The sequence below is a fragment of the Cygnus olor genome, chromosome 3 (genome assembly GCF_009769625.2).
Source record: "Cygnus olor isolate bCygOlo1 chromosome 3, bCygOlo1.pri.v2, whole genome shotgun sequence".
Taxonomy (NCBI): Eukaryota; Metazoa; Chordata; class Aves; order Anseriformes; family Anatidae; genus Cygnus; species Cygnus olor.
This window is the reverse complement of record NC_049171.1, coordinates 65273542-65290593: the sequence shown is the minus strand read 5'-3', so window position 1 is coordinate 65290593 and position 17052 is coordinate 65273542. Positions and strand designations below refer to the sequence as shown.

At 36.2% G+C, this 17052-nt stretch overlaps 1 protein-coding gene across 6 annotated transcripts in view; it reads left to right on the top strand.

The window, feature by feature from the left end:
• The window catches only part of ZDHHC14 (zinc finger DHHC-type palmitoyltransferase 14), a 108194-nt gene extending 91424 nt beyond the window's left edge, over window positions 1-16770 (top strand). For 4 of the 6 annotated variants that reach the window (XM_040551222.1, XM_040551221.1, XM_040551225.1 and 1 more), the window contains 4 exons: window positions 1172-1274; window positions 2929-3038; window positions 6384-6486; window positions 15518-16770. In XM_040551222.1, the coding sequence (XP_040407156.1) occupies window positions 1172-1274; window positions 2929-3038; window positions 6384-6486; window positions 15518-15919 (718 nt within the window). In that variant the 3' untranslated portion in view covers window positions 15920-16770. The remainder of the gene's footprint in view (window positions 1-1171; window positions 1275-2928; window positions 3039-6383; window positions 6487-15517) is intronic. The other 2 variants (XM_040551224.1, XM_040551223.1) reach the window with 1 other exon arrangement.
• The last annotated feature ends 282 nt before the right edge of the window (window positions 16771-17052 follow it).

Below are 17052 nucleotides of genomic sequence, written 5' to 3'. Positions count from 1 at the left end.
TGAGAGAGTTGGAGTCATTCATCCTGAAGAAGGGAGGGCTCTGGGAGACTTTATTCCAGCCTTTCAAAAGTTAAATGGGGGCCTACAAGAATGACAGACTTTTTACTAGAGCCTGTAGTAACAGGATAGGGGGTAGATATTTTAGACTGAAGGAGGGTAGGTTGAGATTAGATACAAGGAAGAAATTCTTCACTCAGAGGGTGGTGAGGCCTTGGCACAGGCTGCCCAGAGAAGCTGTGGATGCCCCATCCCTGGAGGTGTTCAAGGCCAGGCTGGATGGGGCTTTGGGCAACCTGGTGTGGTGGGAGGTGTCCCTGCCCATGGCAGGGGGTTGGGACTGGGTGGGCTTTAAGGTCCCTTCCAACCCAAACCAGTCTGTGATTTTGTTTACGCTCACAAGCTTAACAGTTATTGTCCTGGCTATTTGCCAAGGCTGGGCCATTTGGACACCCCCACAGTTATAGAGTAGAATGTATTCAGTTATTATATGTCCGGGGGGGGTTGAGAGAGCAAGTGAATTTTGTATTTTAGTTGGACTAACGCACTTTGATGCTAGTGTTAGCATCATGTTCTGCATCTTAACCACAGTAACAGAAGAAAGACAGGACAGTTAGTTAAATATAACTGGGATGCAGCTTTCTGACTTCGTATTTTATGAGAACAGATCTAGAGCCCATAGTCCTTGCTCAAGATCCCCGTTGTACACTAAATATTTTTACAAACATATCTGCTCAGTCTTTGCTACTTAGTTAGACTTTGAACACCTATATTGTATTTGATGTTCCCCTCAGCCCATCAGAAGTATTATTTACTGTTATTTCTCAATGTACCTATCTTAAAAGAAGTGTGATAACATTACAGAACGAACGTTTAAGTTTGAATTTCAGCAGTTGAGATCAGAACCACTCAGTAGTTTGTCCTTTTTCAGTGTGCAGACCCTTAAACGTTTGCTGGTCTCAGTGGTGTTCAGTGGTCTGTGTACCAAAGCATAATGACAATAGGTTTGCTTTTCTGAGTTTGGCTTTTGCTGACCCCTTTGAAGTGCCCTAAAGATCTCAAGACAGCTGGGGACTAGAAGTTGCCTACACTGAACTTTGTGATTGTAACTGCTTGTTATTGGATATAATATATTTTTTTTTCATTTGCATATATTTCCTTGACTTTCAATTACTGTGTTGGAAGCTGTGGTGTGTTTTTTCTCTGTATGGTCCATTGTAGGCCTCTCAGGTTTTCACACGTATTTGATCAGCTCCAATCAAACAACAAATGAAGATGTAAGTTCATAGTATATTTCTACATACGTGTTTCTATATTGTAGTGATGAGGAGATCTCTAATTTTAATCATATGCAGTTTTTCTCTGTAATTCTCAGAGCACTCCACTCATAGATGCATAGTTTTGTGAATGCCTGACTAGTGAAGAAGGAAGTAACCTGGTCATGCTTGATTCGAAATACGAGAAGAGCTCCTATGGACTGTAGTTGTGGCTTGAAGATGTAGTGGTTACACAGTGCATCCATTATGATTTACACCCCCAGGACCTGTATCTTGAAATAGGAAATGTAGTACAGAAGAGAGAAGACAAATTAGTATATTTCATATGCTTCAATTCAGTAGAAAATTACTAAATTTTCAGTATTTTTCTTTACCTGGAGTCCTAAATACCATTTGACTCAAAAATCACTTACTTTAGAAAACGTTGAATTCTCAAAATTAAAATTTCATCTTTTATCATATTTTTCCTTTGAAATATCTTTGTCTCTCTAAGATCTAAAACCTCTAGTGAGGAGTATGTAATTAATTCAAAGGTCAACTTTCTCATTTCTACAGTTGTCTTATTTTGCACATAGGTTTCTGTTGTTTCAGTGTGAAATTATATTTAACTATGTGTGGAGGCTTGGTGTGTCTTTCCCTCACTAACAGGTGAAATAGCAAATGAATGAAAGAAGGAAATAAAGCTAGTTAGCTAATGTTAGAAAGCATGTTGGAACTGAGCAAATAATCTAACAAATTACTGCAAATTTAAAATTACTGTAATTTTCTGTTGTACTTTTCTCATAGGTATTTTTTGAATGTAGAAGTAGCATCTTTGAGACTGTCAAATCTGTGTTTTGTTATTATTTTAAGGTCACAGTTAGAGTTGTAAACTTGAAAAAAATACCAATCAACCAGGAAAAACTTACCAAGCAGGCATGGAATTAATTGTACCTCTGTATCAGGTATCCAACCAAGGAGCTCTCAAATCTCTTTTGAACTGTTGAAAGTCAGAGAGCAGGGAACTGTAGGAGTGTAACATGTCTGAATTTCAAGTAAACTCTTCTGTAATTTCATTTAAGGCACACATTTCCAGCTGAATACAGTAAGGTATATTATCCAGGCTCTCAAGCACCTCACAAACAGAAAAGTAAGATTGTCTAAAAGAAAGCATAGTATGGACTAAAAGGCAGTAATGACTGCAATTACTTCATAATATTTTAGAGCCATTTGTGGGCTGTAGAAGCAAATGATGTTGTGTGGTATTGGACAGCTTGAGAAGTAACCCAAGGGTATGGGAAACAAGTGCTCTATTGCTGGCTATAATGGTATGTTGCAGTCAAACCTCTTCTGTAGAACAGTCTGTAATATTTGTAAAATTAAACTTAGACCATTATGCAAAACATGTTTAGATGCTGAAATTCCTGCTGTGAGTATATTTGTCCTTTGAGATTTGGGGCTGTCTCAATCTATTGAGGTAAAGCCTGTGCTTGCTTGTAAGATTTTAGGTTCCAGCTTTCATAACAGTCCAAAGCTGTTAGGAAAGTGTAATCATGGGTTTTCTCTGGTCTGCCTCTGATGTCAGCACCATGCTTCTGCTTTGGTAACCCTTAAATTGCCTCTGTCATTTTCCATATTGTATTACATGTGATGCATCTTGTTCATATCTCTTCAGATTAAAGGATCATGGTCAAATAAAAGAGGTAAAGAAAACTATAATCCATACAGTTATGGCAACATCTTTACTAATTGCTGTGCTGCACTCTGTGGGCCCCTCTCTCCAAGGTAAGAATATCAAAAATACTGTTAGTGTAAATGAAGACAGGTGATGATCGATAGAAAAATATTCTTTCAGACTTCTTTAGTTTACTCAACTAAAATAATGTTTTGTTTTACTGTCTGTTAGAAGTGTTAACTAAAACTTTTCTTCAGTATTAAAGAGACACAGCAAATTGTGGTTAGACTAAGTTAGTGATCAGATCCTGTAAAATATGTGGATTTAAGGTTGATGTCTGAAATTAAAATAAACTTACTTCTTCTTTGAACCTTTGCCACTGCAGTTAATAACTGCTGGCAAAAAAAAAAATAGTAATTAGATGTTACATGATGGGCTATTGAAAGTTAATTAGACTCATATATCTAACAGATGTGACATGAGTCTAGAAGAGCAATACACTTGGAACCTTGATTCTACAACTAGTTTGATAATTGTTCATATTGCCTTTTCACTCAGAAATCTGTTATTTAAATTGACAATATTTTTTATTTGTGCTACTCTTAACATATACACACCAAGTTGATTTTGGTTCTCTTAAACCAAAGTAATTCCAGAGAAAGCTTACTGGATTAATTTCTGCTGCATAACGTTTTTCACATTACAGATCCAAAACATTTGTATAGTCAAGGTTGTTTATGTTTTTGTTTTTTCATCTTGAATTAAATATAAGACAAAGTAAACACTAGAGGAAAAAAACACTGGCATCAGGAAAGGCACAACTTTCTTCTTACCTCAGTGCCCAGTGGTTAGATAGCTCATCTAATAAGTGTACAGTAGAGGCCTAGTTCCTCTGTAGATGGATTTCTACATGTAGATGTAGAAATGATTTCATCCTGTAGATTATTTTTGTGACAATACTCATCTGTTGAAGCTCGTTTGCTTTGTCTGGAATAATGTAGGTATGAATCTGTACTATTGAGAAAGAAAGAGGAATTGACTTTATAGTCCAGTGGCCAAGGTTTTTCACGGCAAGTGGGATTTCTCTCTTTGCTCTTGTGAATACCAGAGATTCTTCCACAGAGCAGCAGGAGGTCAGCAGGAGAGGCTGGCATCTTTTCCTAAGGAGACAGATACCTGAGATATTATTTCCTCGTACTGGGTTAATGCTGTAATCCCTGTAAAGAGTAACCCTGCCTCTGCTTCCTGCCTCTGGGAATGGGGTCAGAAGCCAACCCTTTAATCCTGCTCTTTTGCTTTTCATAGAAGTATGTGACATAAAAACTCAATGCCTTGCTTCAAATTCTTTTGACTCCACATGGAAATAGTTATTAAAAGTGTATAATGTTTCTCAGTATTTGAAATAACTGCTTTGACTGATACAATTAGCCACACACAATAAACCAGAGTGGCACTGGCTACTGTGTTTTCACAGAGGTTGCACATTTTTTTCCTTAATTTCATATACTAATATAATTTCTTTTAGATGATAAAGTAAACGTAGAGTTTCTGCAGGGAGATATTTTGTGACTGTAAGAATTTTCTGACTTCAAAACAAAAGTTATAGCCTTACTTTTTTTTGGTTCTTGCTCCTTCCTGATTTGAAATCTAACAAAGAATTTAATCTTCCACTTGTGAACGAGATCACTCTGAAATATTTAATCTCAGGTGCATGCCAAATCACTAGATATTCAAGTTTGGTTTTTTCCTTAAATAACCGTAAAATAGCTTACTAGTGATCGCAGCTTAAAATGCAAAAGGTTCAAGTGCCTTTGAAAATGGATTGCAAATTGAGATAATAACTTAAAGTCTCCTCACTTCCTTTAAATATCGTGTTTCTCATTTGAAACCCGTGCTAGCAAATTCAGAGTGCATTTTACAAGTCCTCAACAGTAACTTTCAAATCTTAATTTGATTCATAGCTGTCAACATAGGTCTAACTAGTGATCTGATATAATAACACACTTTCTTCAAGCATCTGATTTTGGAAGGAGTGCTTTCCACAAGACAGATTTTAATTTCAGATGGATTTTTAAGTGGCGTACATTAAAAACCTGTTCTGCAAAGCTTCTTGACAAGAGCTTAAATTGTTTTTTGAGTGGTGGATACATCATTGGCTTTGGAGAGGGGAAACGCCTTAGATTTTTCTGTACATCCTGTTCTTATCTTTTAAAATTGAGGTTGTCTTGACCTAGAGGGGATTTAGAGGTTCCATAAATCAGCAAATAAAACCAATTCTATGCTGACTTTAGCTCTTATGACAGGAATGCCTTAAAACACCTTAGGTTTTAGTAACAGGAAGGATAAAACCTCCAGTTAAAATTTGTTATCCTGGGTTAGAAGGGAGGTATTCCTTTTATCTTTTTCTTAGTGTGTGTGTGTGTTAAAATTTTACAGCGTTCTTGATTTCTCAAGCTTGCAGTTTTCCAGATGGGAAGCAACACTGTTCATGTCACAGGAAAATAACATTATCATTTATGAATTAAAAATGTATGGAACTATAATTGAAACTATATTTAATTAAAACATCTTTGAATTGAAGCATAAACAAAAAAAGTTTTGAGAAGTTTTTGTTTTGAGTAGAAGTGATATGAGCTAATCCACATGTAGAATACAGTACTGGTGTCTGTACATTCAGCTTTTTATATAATTATTAAATGGCAAAACCATAGTAACTCAGGTAGTTTTCAAACTGAGGGTAAAATTGTATGTGGAATTTTAGCAAAATCTTTAGCTACATCAGGTGATTCCATTCTTTTTTTTATATAATCTTACATAGATTCTTACTTCTTTCTATCAATTTATCCATAAACCCTTTTATTTTTCTTCGATTTTCTTATGAGTACATCACTTTGATAAGAATAGTGGAGAACTATGAGCAGTGTTAGATAGCTGTCATGAAGCACCTGGCAAGTAAGTTGTCTGAACAAAAGTTCCTCTTTCTTTCTTTCTAAATGTTGTGATTAATTAGCTGTTAAGAAATCAGTATTTTTGGACTTGAGCTTTAATTTTGAGGTTTAGGAACAGAATAATAATTTAAAAAAACTTTAAAATAGATTCTGATTCAAAACGTACTAATGAGATTTGTAATTTGTTTTCACACCTGTGGTTTAAAATGCATGTTTTCATGGTATCTGCTGGTCAGCTTCTAAATTTTTTGTCCCTGATAAACCTCCAGAGAAGTAGCAGCACATTATAACTATATGGAGAGTAATATTACAAGGAAGGACTTACCTTGATGATGAGTAGAAATGAAGTCTTGCACTTCTTCAGTTGATTGAAAGGGACATTTGAAGTTATTGGTAGTGCATTAAGGTTTGTTGTATGCTATAATTTTTTTCTTTCCTTTAATTGAGGAGAGTTATTGATCTGAAAAATTTCTAACTCTTTTTTTCTTTATTTTGATTATTCCATAGTTTAATTGACAGAAGAGGATTTATACAACCAGATACACCCCAGTTAGCAGGACCATCAAATGGCATCACTATGTATGGGGCCACACAATCTCAGAGCAACATGGTAGGAATCATCCCATAGTGTTCGTCAAGATCCCTGTGAATGTTTTCCTTCTCCACTTTCATGTGAACTAATCAAGTAATAACTAACTGGATACAGCTGACACTGGGTAGAATGACTTGTTTATTAACAGTAAAGAAAGAAAAACAAGGCTTTTTTTAATGTGTTTCACAAAGTGTAATAGCTAATGCTCATGGATTCTTAAAAAAAGTTTTTCTACACTGTTGGTTTATTGAATATACCGACATTTTGACTTGTACTGTTGACACATGCTATGTTTTGAACTGGAATATTCAAGTATTATGGATTTGCTCTGGTTCATCAGTTTCCAACTGATTGTTATTTGATGTAGCACTTTTCTCGTACTATCTTTCCTCCTTTGTTTGTATACTGCAGTTTTGCATAGACTAATGTGCTTTAAAAAGCAAAGATGAACAAAGAGGGAGAAGCGTATTGAATAAAGAGCAGGAGGACACTGAACTTCCAATGAACAAAACATGGCAACTGGGTTGTAACAACAAAACTTTTAAACGTTTTTGAAACAGTGCCAATAGTTTTTACTGGTGGTTTTTGGTTTTGTTTTGCTGGTAGCAATGGCTGTTATAATGGACGCTAGGATTTCCAGTGCCAAGGAGAATAACTGAAAGAGATCTTTTTCCAGAGGCAAGAATCTTACATATGTGCCTACTTCTGAATTGTTTTCCACCTATCTTTACGTTATCATGGGTTCTAAGATTTTGTCCAAGAAGCCATGAGTTATGTACCCCCTTCCTCTGCCACAAGGAGGAGGCCACAAAGCCTTCTAACATCTTCCCAGACAGATAGTTTCAGTGTTGCTGATAAACTGGTATAAAAATTTTACTCTAGTTACTAACCTGTTTTTGCTTATTATTTTGAGAATTAAATGGAAGCTTAGTTAGTCTCCTTAATGAGAAAATGTATTAGGGACACATTAAGTCTGAATCTTCTGTGAGATGCATTTGTGCAGAACAAGGTAATGCTCTGTGCAAATTTTTCTCAAAAAATTAACCCTGAAAAGAGAAGGGGAAGTTAAAGGAAGGAAAAGAAAGCAAAACTTAAAAATAGCCTGAGGTCTTTCAGGGTTTACCTGAACTTCCTGACTTTGTCAAGACTAATTATTTATGATCATCAGCCCTCAGTAAGTTCTTAGCATTAAATTATCTTAACATTATAGCAATTAAACTCACATTGTAAGAAGATACTATCATTATGAGATGTTAATGAGCAAACCTTTTTTCAGTTAAATAGAAGATTGTCTAAATTTATCTCTGGAAATGGAGAAATCTTTTATGGTATTACTTTGTCAAACAGGCAGCTGTTATGATTTTAGAGTGTAGTACCTGTAAATACGCAAATGCATTTCTTCAAGGGTTTGAACTTCTTATATCCTTATATCATGGTACTTAAGGCAAGAAAGGTTTAGGTTCTTTAACAGTTATTAGAGATGCTTTGAAATGTGCAGCTTTCATTCCTGAAAATGATCTCACAAAACAAGTTTTTAAAATGTAACAGGCCATGTCTTGTATGGAGGAACTCTTTGAGACAGTGATACCATTACATCTCAGGGTGTTATTCCTGGTCTCTATGGAAGACCAGTTGGATTCTAGTGGCAGCTGCATATTAGCGTTAAAATTTCTCCATTGTTGTGTTGCAAACTGTTAAAGACCTGCTTAATCTCTCTAGCACTGTTTTCTCTTCCCTATTTAAAATCTTACATTCTTTCCTGAATTGTTTGAAGCATAAGAAATTATAAATGCGTTTCCTGCTGGCAACAGTGCAGTGGAACATAACTTTGCCTTTTATTTGTTCTTGTTTCACATTTCCCTTTTTCTTTTTTCTAAGGTGGATGTTTTTGCTCTTCTCAGTGGACCTTGTACCTATCTTTGTTCTTCTCTTTCCTGTCTCATAAAGCAGCAAACAACAAAACTGATTTCCCTAATCCACAGTTAAGATCTCGATCTCATCCACATAATGGGACTTTTTTGTGTGTGTAAACAAAATTAATTCACCTTACTGCTAGCTTAGCTTTCATCCATTCTGCTTGGTTACCAGATTTCCTGTTCCAATTTAAATTTAGACAGAATTAATCAAGTAAAACTTGATCATTCTGTTTAAAACTTTTTCCCACAAAGTGACCTCTATTGCTTTTCCAAGCTTTACGTTACCAGTCTCTCTCATCTATCTTCCCAGTACACAATCTTAGATTCTTCTTCAGTACTTTGGGAGCAGCAGTGCTAGGAACACCAGCCATTCACTTGCTCTCCTCTGAAAAGAGACTGCTGGAGTTTCTCAAATGAAAGGCAGTGGAGTATGCTTCATGGCAGAGGGGGAAAAAAAAAAGGCACACAACATCCCATTTATTTTAGAGAAGGAATCTCTGCAAGATTCTGTAGAATTCCTTTTGCTGGGAGTTCAGAAGCGAACATCAAAATTTCCTTTGGTGATTGAAAGTTTAAAGCATTGACTGGCTCAAGCCCAAGACTGTAGTGGATGGAGAATGGTAGAGGCAAAGTCTTTGTGGAAGAAGAGGTTTCCTTTTTGCCAGCTGTCCTCGCTGACAAAGGTTATGCTATACACGGAATAAGATTCAATCTTCCCCTCTGGAAGGTTGCATACCTCTTGGAAATAAAGACAGAGGCCTAAACTGAAAAATGCATTCTTGGAGCTGAGACAGGTAAGCCCCAAAGAACTGTCTGGTTGAAGGAGCTGAGTCTGAAACTGCAGCTCGTATTAGTGTGGGTTCAGAAAAGGACAAAGAAAGTTAAATTTCTTAAATTAAGATCATATGTGGGTCAGAGTCTTAGTCCATAAATACTGTTTAAATGGGCAGAGGTTTAGCCATTTATACATCACCAGAGATGATAATGTTATTTTAGCAATTTACCTCTGAGTCCAGGAAGTCATTTATCAGAGATCTGGAGTGTGTTCCAGTACACCTTTATGGCATGTCTCCTAGGATTTTATTGCAGAATGCATTACATCTTATGTCTATATTGACTCTTAATTTCTAACCATTATACTAAATCCAAATAGTGTGCTAAAATGTCTCTTGCACTTTGATATTAAAGATTTTAATGAGCATTTGCTCTCTCACTGTGTTTTCTTGTTCCATTCCTTCCCTCTTTCCATCCCTTCCCTCAAATCTTTTACCCACTGAATGGTATCTTTCTAAATAGAATTCTTGTGCCTCATCCAACCAGCCCCTGGTCATTTCTTAAGTCTCTGGAGGTTACTTAGTATTATATTCTGTTCTCATTTATTTTAATATATCTAGCAGATCATCATTTTTGCATTTAAGTTCAAAACAAGTATCATTCTACGTTTAAAGTTGCCAGACACTTGTTTTCAGTGCAATAAATTCTCTTATTCAGCATACCATCTGTGAGGCATTATTATTATATTTAAAAGCTTTAATGATAATTTTGCCTTTAAAACTTCGAATATTTCATATAGGCTCTATTCTTGCTATTGACTCTGTCTACCACAGTCTCAAAAGTCAGGGCTTTTCTTATCATCAGGGCTTCACAGACCCATACTATTTCGTAATTTTTTTAGATCTCATTTAAAAAAAAAAAAGAGCTTTTTCTCCTGGTCTCTTCTTAGTATCTACCTTATTCTACTAAGGGATGAAGCTATATTTACCTTTTTGAAGGCTGGTACCACATCATTTTTTTTCTTGGTATATTCCCAGTGTTTTTGATCTTTTTCCCAACATAATTTTAAATTAATCCAGCAAATTAATTAGCCAGCTTCTTAATATCCAAGTGACAAGCATGGTCTCTTAGAGCTAATAACCTGTAGATCTGATGTTTCCAAAGTATTTCCCTATAGCATTTTATTGCAAGCTCTTCATTAGTTTAATTGCCTGAGCATCTCTCCTCTTGTTCTAAAAAGTTTGCTGTTTTGTTTTGTTTTGTTTTTCGCATGACAGGCAGTATCTCAACCATTATGAAATCATAATTTTCTAAGTATGTTCAATTCTTTCTTTCCTTTTTCATTTTAAGGTTTAATTTTCTTTGTATTATGGAAAGGTTCTTATTTCAGCATAAACCCGTCAGCTACTATTACCTGAATCTGACTTCTCTAGTACTTAGCTTTATCTTAAAAGCCTGAGTTGATTCTTGGGTTTTAATACACAGGGTCTTTTCTTTAGTAATGTTATGAAGAAACACAGAATCCATCTCACTCCGTGTACATTTTTTTAAAGAGGTATGGGTTTGGTTTATTTTTACTATGATGTCTCTAGGAGTCCTCTAACGCCTTAAGTGCTAGATTTTACTTCCATCTGCCTTTATATCAGGACAGGTTCATTTCTTTGTTTTAAAGAAATTTACTTGTACTCCTGTGTTCTAGGTATCTTCTTAATGCTTAGGTAGCGGCTTGTGTGCCAAATTACCTTATACCCAGTCCTCCCTTTCTCAGATGCAAGTTCTTTAGTTAGAGAGTTTGTTTTCTTTCTTACGCATACCACTGTGAATCATAGGAACCATTATAGTACATGTGCAGCTGTTTCTTACCAGTGAGACATGCAGCAAGTCCTCTCCCAAATGTTCATATCAGTATTTCTAGCAGAGATCTGCCAAAAAGAATCCAGCTGATGCAGGGAACATTAACTGACAATCCCAGTGTGCTACTATGATAGTACAAAAATCAGCAAGGTTTGGAGCCCCACTTTGCTGAGAGTTTTACAGGTGTTTCCCTCAATATTAACAGTTGTACTTGACAAATATGCTTTTTCATTGCCCCAGACAGAATTTAGGGATCTTACCAAGTCAGCATTACTATGGCCAAGGTTGATAGAAATTTTTCATTAAAGCATTTTACTTCATAGTTAAAACAGGTTAAGGGCACATGCAGTTAATTGTCTTTAGTATTTTGCTTTGAATTGCAAAGAAGCGATTCTTTTGATCGTGCATGTTTGCTGCATTTTTGTTCCCAACACAGAACAAGATCAGAGCACATGGACTAGGCTGCTTGCAGATGTGCTCCTGGAATGCCCCCAGTGTGTTCTAAACATTCATGGGCTCTCAGTCCATAAAAGCAAACTGTAGCTAGTCTGAAGTAAAATCCCTGAAAGAGGAGTGATTTCACCTTTGCATCAGAGCTGTTTCTCTTCATAGTTCCACTCTTATTGCACTGTACTTCTTGCTAGTGAAGCCACTGTCTTGCTGGGCTTGTGGCTTGGTTTTTGCACAGTACCTGATTCTGGGTGTGGAATCCTACAGCCCTTGTGAACAGTTATGCAGCTCCATTCCTCCACTCTTTACCCATCTGTCGTATCCATCTAGTATGGTATTTCAGCATCCTTTCTGTTACTGCTCAGCACTGTCAGTCAATGCTGTGAGATCTCTGATTTTTTTAGTGTTTGTACTTTATTCAGAGATGCTGAGATAATTCAACTTTTTTTTTTCCTCCATCTTTGAGAACTGTAAAAATTCTTCAATGTTACCAGTGTTAGAAAAAATTTTAAGAAAGTTAATTTTAAATTCAAAGTAAACAAACTCTGGTTTAGCATTAGAAATGTGAAAAAAAAAATAACATTGCCATGTTCAAGGGCTTTGTTAACGTAACGTGTATGTTTTTTGTAGCTTAGGAAAAAAGCTGACTTCAGAAAAACAAAATTGAAAGTATTGTTTCAGGCAGAGTTGTTTGTATTTATTTGTGAAATAAACTCAGAATTTTAGGCTTTGTCTAATTTGCTTCGGTTTGTGCCTTTTAATGCAAAATAGAGATGGCTGAAATTTTCTGTGCGTATATATATAATTGAATTTCTGTACTTGTAGAATTTATTAAACTTGTCTTACCTTTGGAATCTGCTGTTCCTCTGAAACAGTGAAAATTGCAAGTGGAAAATAAAATCAGTAGATCTGAAGTAAGAAGGTACTGCTGGAATAATTTATACAGTAGATTTTTAACTATTTAGATTTCAGAGCTTGGCTTCCTTTTATTTGTTAACAAGATTATCTTGTTGACAGATTTCTGCTCATAGATTTCATTTAGTTAAAAAACCAAATATGGAATCCAGGAAAAACCACCATGCCAGCCCTATAAACAAATCTGATTTCTTTCTTTAGTTTTGTGTTAGCTGTTTAGGCTGCAGAATAGTCTGCTTGTATAGTATGTGCTCTTTTTATCGTATGTTTTTGAGAGCTTCATTTAACACATCTACCTTTTCTAGTATAAGCCTCAACTCTAATCACTTTTGAAAGATGATTACAGCCTTTTCTGTTTACATAAGATATTTCATGATGATCATTGTTCATTAAATAAAAAATAGGTAAAAAAAAGAAAATTGAAATTGTGTATCTGAATAAGAGCAGAGGCTTTAGGGAAGTCACAGATCCGTGGAAAATGAAGAGAGATATAGTACCTGCAAAAGTTTTGTAACATTCTGTTTAGTGGAGCTTTATAAGGCTGCTTTATCTTTTCCATGTTGATTCAGTTGAAATGCAGTAGAGTACAGTAATAATAAAATTAATTCAGACTATACAAAGAATTCAAGTAAATTATCTCCAGCTATTTTAAAGCTGTGTATTTGTATTGTCTGAACACATGAAGTAATGATTTGCTTTTGAAGATCAGTGCTGAAGCTTCACTAAAGCCGACTAAGTCAGCTAAGATTGGTGTGGTTTTTTTCAATGTACCCCAGTGGTTATGGGCAGTCCTTTGTTATTTAACATGCACCTTAGCTATTGCTTTTCAGAGCAGATGGATTTTGTCTTTTTGAAGTTTGAAAAACCAGTTAACGGATTTTTAAGTCTGCATAGTAAGGTTAGTTCAAGGGGTATGGTTTAATTTAAATGAGCAGGGATGAATAACAGTATATTAATCAAGAGTGAGTTATTCACAGCGAATTACTAATTGAAAGCATGACTTTAAAGACTCCTGAACAATTTTCTCCTTAGTAAGGTGCTTATGCAGGGTTTTGGCTTCAAGCCTGTGATTAATCCCTCTGAAATTTACCCCATCCCTGGAAGCGTTCAAGGCCAGGTTCGATGGGGCGCTGCACAAGGTGATCTAGTGGGTGGCATCTTTGCCCGTGGCAGGGGGGTTGGATCTAGATGGTCTTTAAGGTCCCTTCTAACCCAAGCCATTCTATGATTCTGTGAAGTTATATGGAACTACTTAAATTGTTTGGCTGAGGCTGTTCATAATTTTGTGGGGCAAAAAATTGCCTGAAACTTGTATAAACTTAATATATGTAACAAAGTGAGTGCATTTGTCTTTCTGAAAGTGTAAGTGTTGGAAAATACGTAACTGAGTAAGGGTCAGACTTCTGCCTGTCAGAAAGTAGTTGGTGTCAGGGTCCTAAACCGCTCAGATGTGTTTAAAATACTACCTGTCTACTGTAACCAAGCAGTCAGCTTGCACTCTGTATGAATATAATGTGTGTGCATCCACCATTAACCTATGGAATTAACCTGTAGAATCAGAGGACCTGAAAATATCAGAGGAACCTTTCATAGTGATAGTTTTCATCATAGACGAGGGGAAGCAAAAGTTTTAATAAGAGTTTGCATAGTGTATATCACAGTGGCTTATTAAATAATGGGCACTATAGGGAATTGCTGCAATGTTGGTAGCAGTGGTTACTGATGATTGGCAATATCTCGAATACATGTTGGATTTGTAAAGTCTTTCAGGATTGAAGAAATCAGTTGTAGAGTATATTTAACGGAATCCTTGAAATAATAGTAAATAGGCATGTCCTACCTCAGGATATGTTTATTTTTACTGTTTGCTTCCAAATTTTCTTTGCTGCATTGGATTTATAGTTGTATTCGATCAGTGTAGCATTTCTCTTGCACAGCAGAACAGTAGTGTGGCAAATGAATCAAACGGGATTTTAAAAATCTGCAGATGTTAAACTGATCGGGCTGTGAATTAAATATATATTAAATATAAATATATTAAATATATTATATTAAATATGTATTGTCTGGAAGCTCTCAAAAATCATGCCAGTTAGAAAGAAGAACTTAAACTGAAATAGGCAATAGATTTACTAGCCACCTAGCCAGTTGAAACACCCGCCTGTCTTGTCATCTCAAGGAATGAATGACAACTTTGTGGAAACAGTGCTTAGGAATGATGCAGAGCCAAAAGCATTCCTGGTAGTACTCACTGAGCTTAATTGGATTTATATAATGCTGAATTTGGCCTGCTACTGTGAAAGTGCTTGCCAGAAAACTTTTGTTTAGTAGCTTGACTGTCTGTATTGTCAAGATTAAATTAATAAAGAAACAGCCTAAAAATCATGAAAGCTGTTTTTCTATCAAATTAATAAATATGCAGTACTGTCTTATTTCTACATGTCTTCTAGAATAAGAGTATAATGTATTAAATTGGAAAATAAAAATTGAGATCACAGAGGCTGTGTCGACACCTATATCTGTATAAAACCATCTGCATCAAAGGAATTCTTGTTCTGGAAAACGTCTGTAGCACCTTAACTCCTACATGTGAAAACCAGTAAAATAAGACACACGCCTTGTGTTTTTGACTCTGGAATGATGCTTGAATTCTGCCTTTGGGCCTCTCTGAACTGCCAGTTACTCAAGGATAAAAATGAGTAGAGCAGAAGTGATTCGCCTGCCTGCTTCCCTCACCTAGAGCCAGGGAGGTTTTGAGGTGCCCCATGCAGTGAGTTACACAAGGACTGTTAGCTAGGCTTCCCAGATTGCTTTGAACAAGACTAAGCAAAGTATCTGAATTACAGTACTTACAAAAGTAAGGATTTTGGAGGTAACCAAAATCTCTTATGTGAACACTGTAAACGTTTATTATAATTTACTTTGATAAAAATCCAAAGCACCAGCTTAGTTATGCATGGTTTTTTTTCCTGGGTAGCATGCAATGAGATTTTTGGGTGGCTAACCACGGAATGGTACTAATGGCTCTCTCTTTTTCTCTTCACATCCCATTCTTTTCCATGTCTTTTGTCCATTTTCCTCCTTTTTTTTTTTACCCTGTTTTCTTTGCCTTATAATTTTGACACCCTTCCATTCTACAGTGTGACCAAGACCAGTGCATTCAGAGCACTAAATTCGTTTTGCAGGCTGCTGCCACCCCTCTACTACAGAGTGAGCCCAGCATAACTAGTGAAGAGCTACCTTTACCTGGAAAGACTTCTCTCAGTGGGCCTTGTGCAACTCTAACTCTAGGGCAACCAACACCACCATCTTCCATGCCAAATCTCACATCAGACACAGGTTTGACAGACATGATACCTTTAAAAGAGGAACACGAAGGCCATCAGTTTCTTACTCCTGAAGAAGCTCCGTCACCCCCTGGGATGCTGCCAAGTGGAAGTCCTATTACACACAGCCATACAATGCACGTCCTGAGTCTAGCCAGCCAGGATTCATTGCATGAAGACTCAGTACGTGGTCTCGTGAAGCTTAGCTCGGTTTGAACAGCTTTTATGAACATCGCACCACTTCATGGTGTCTACACAAACCTTTAACAGGAATGACGCTGCAGTACCACTGTAAGACTTCATAACATGGCTATAGTGGAAACTTTGTTGCATAATGGAGTCTACTAAAAAGACAAGTTATTTTTTCCATTGGAGCTATGGCATTTTTTTGACCAGGTTGTTAATAGCTATGCTTTGGTGGTGACTGTATCTTATTTTTAAGCAAAACCAGAAATGGTCAATAAACTTGTTTCCTGCAGTTTGGGTACAGCAAGTTGGAATTCAGCCTGTAACAAAGACCATGTACAGTACAAAAGAGAGATTCTTGGATGTAAGTGTCATGCTCTGTGTTCTATGCTCTTGTAATACACACTTGTTAAGGCTTACCACACTTGTGGCCAGAATGATCTGCACTTACATGTTATGCTACTAATATTTGAGGTAGAAAATTACCATTCCATTTGTTAATATAAAATTAAAAAAAAAAAGACTGCAGATATGGATTTGCATGCCACGCTACAGTATGTGTTACGGTGGTGTTGGTATTAAGAGAAAGTGCTGCTTTTTTATTTGTGACTTTCAAAGTGCTGTTTCATTTAAAGACAGTGCAACAAACAAATTAATGGACTATATTATTTTTTCAATTTATTAAAGTTTATTTTAAATTTATCAGTGGTGCCTAGAAGATGGAAAGTTACTGATTTGATCATGTTGCATATCATTTAACCTTCTGTTTAAGTGTTTAGAGTGAGGTATTGTGTTGTGCCATACCATAAGATTCTTCCACTCCCTAATGTGATACAATTACCTGTGGACCTCCAATAAAATGACATCCTCTATTTCTTGGACACGTGTACAGTTATCCTTCCAGTTTTTCTGGGGAAAGAGGGGAAGATCGTGATTGTTGACATAGTTTGTAAAGGGTTTAACTGGGATATGTTTACTTAATGAAACCAAAGTTCGGAGGAAAAGTTGGTTACGATGAGTTTTGCTTCAGAATCTCTTACATCTTTGTTTGAGATGTGTATTTGTACCCATCACAAGTCTGTATTTGGAAACAGTAGAGTAAGAATTAAAGTCCAAGCAGACACTATGTTCCTTATGTGGCTGAAGGTGAGGAGCTTGTGATT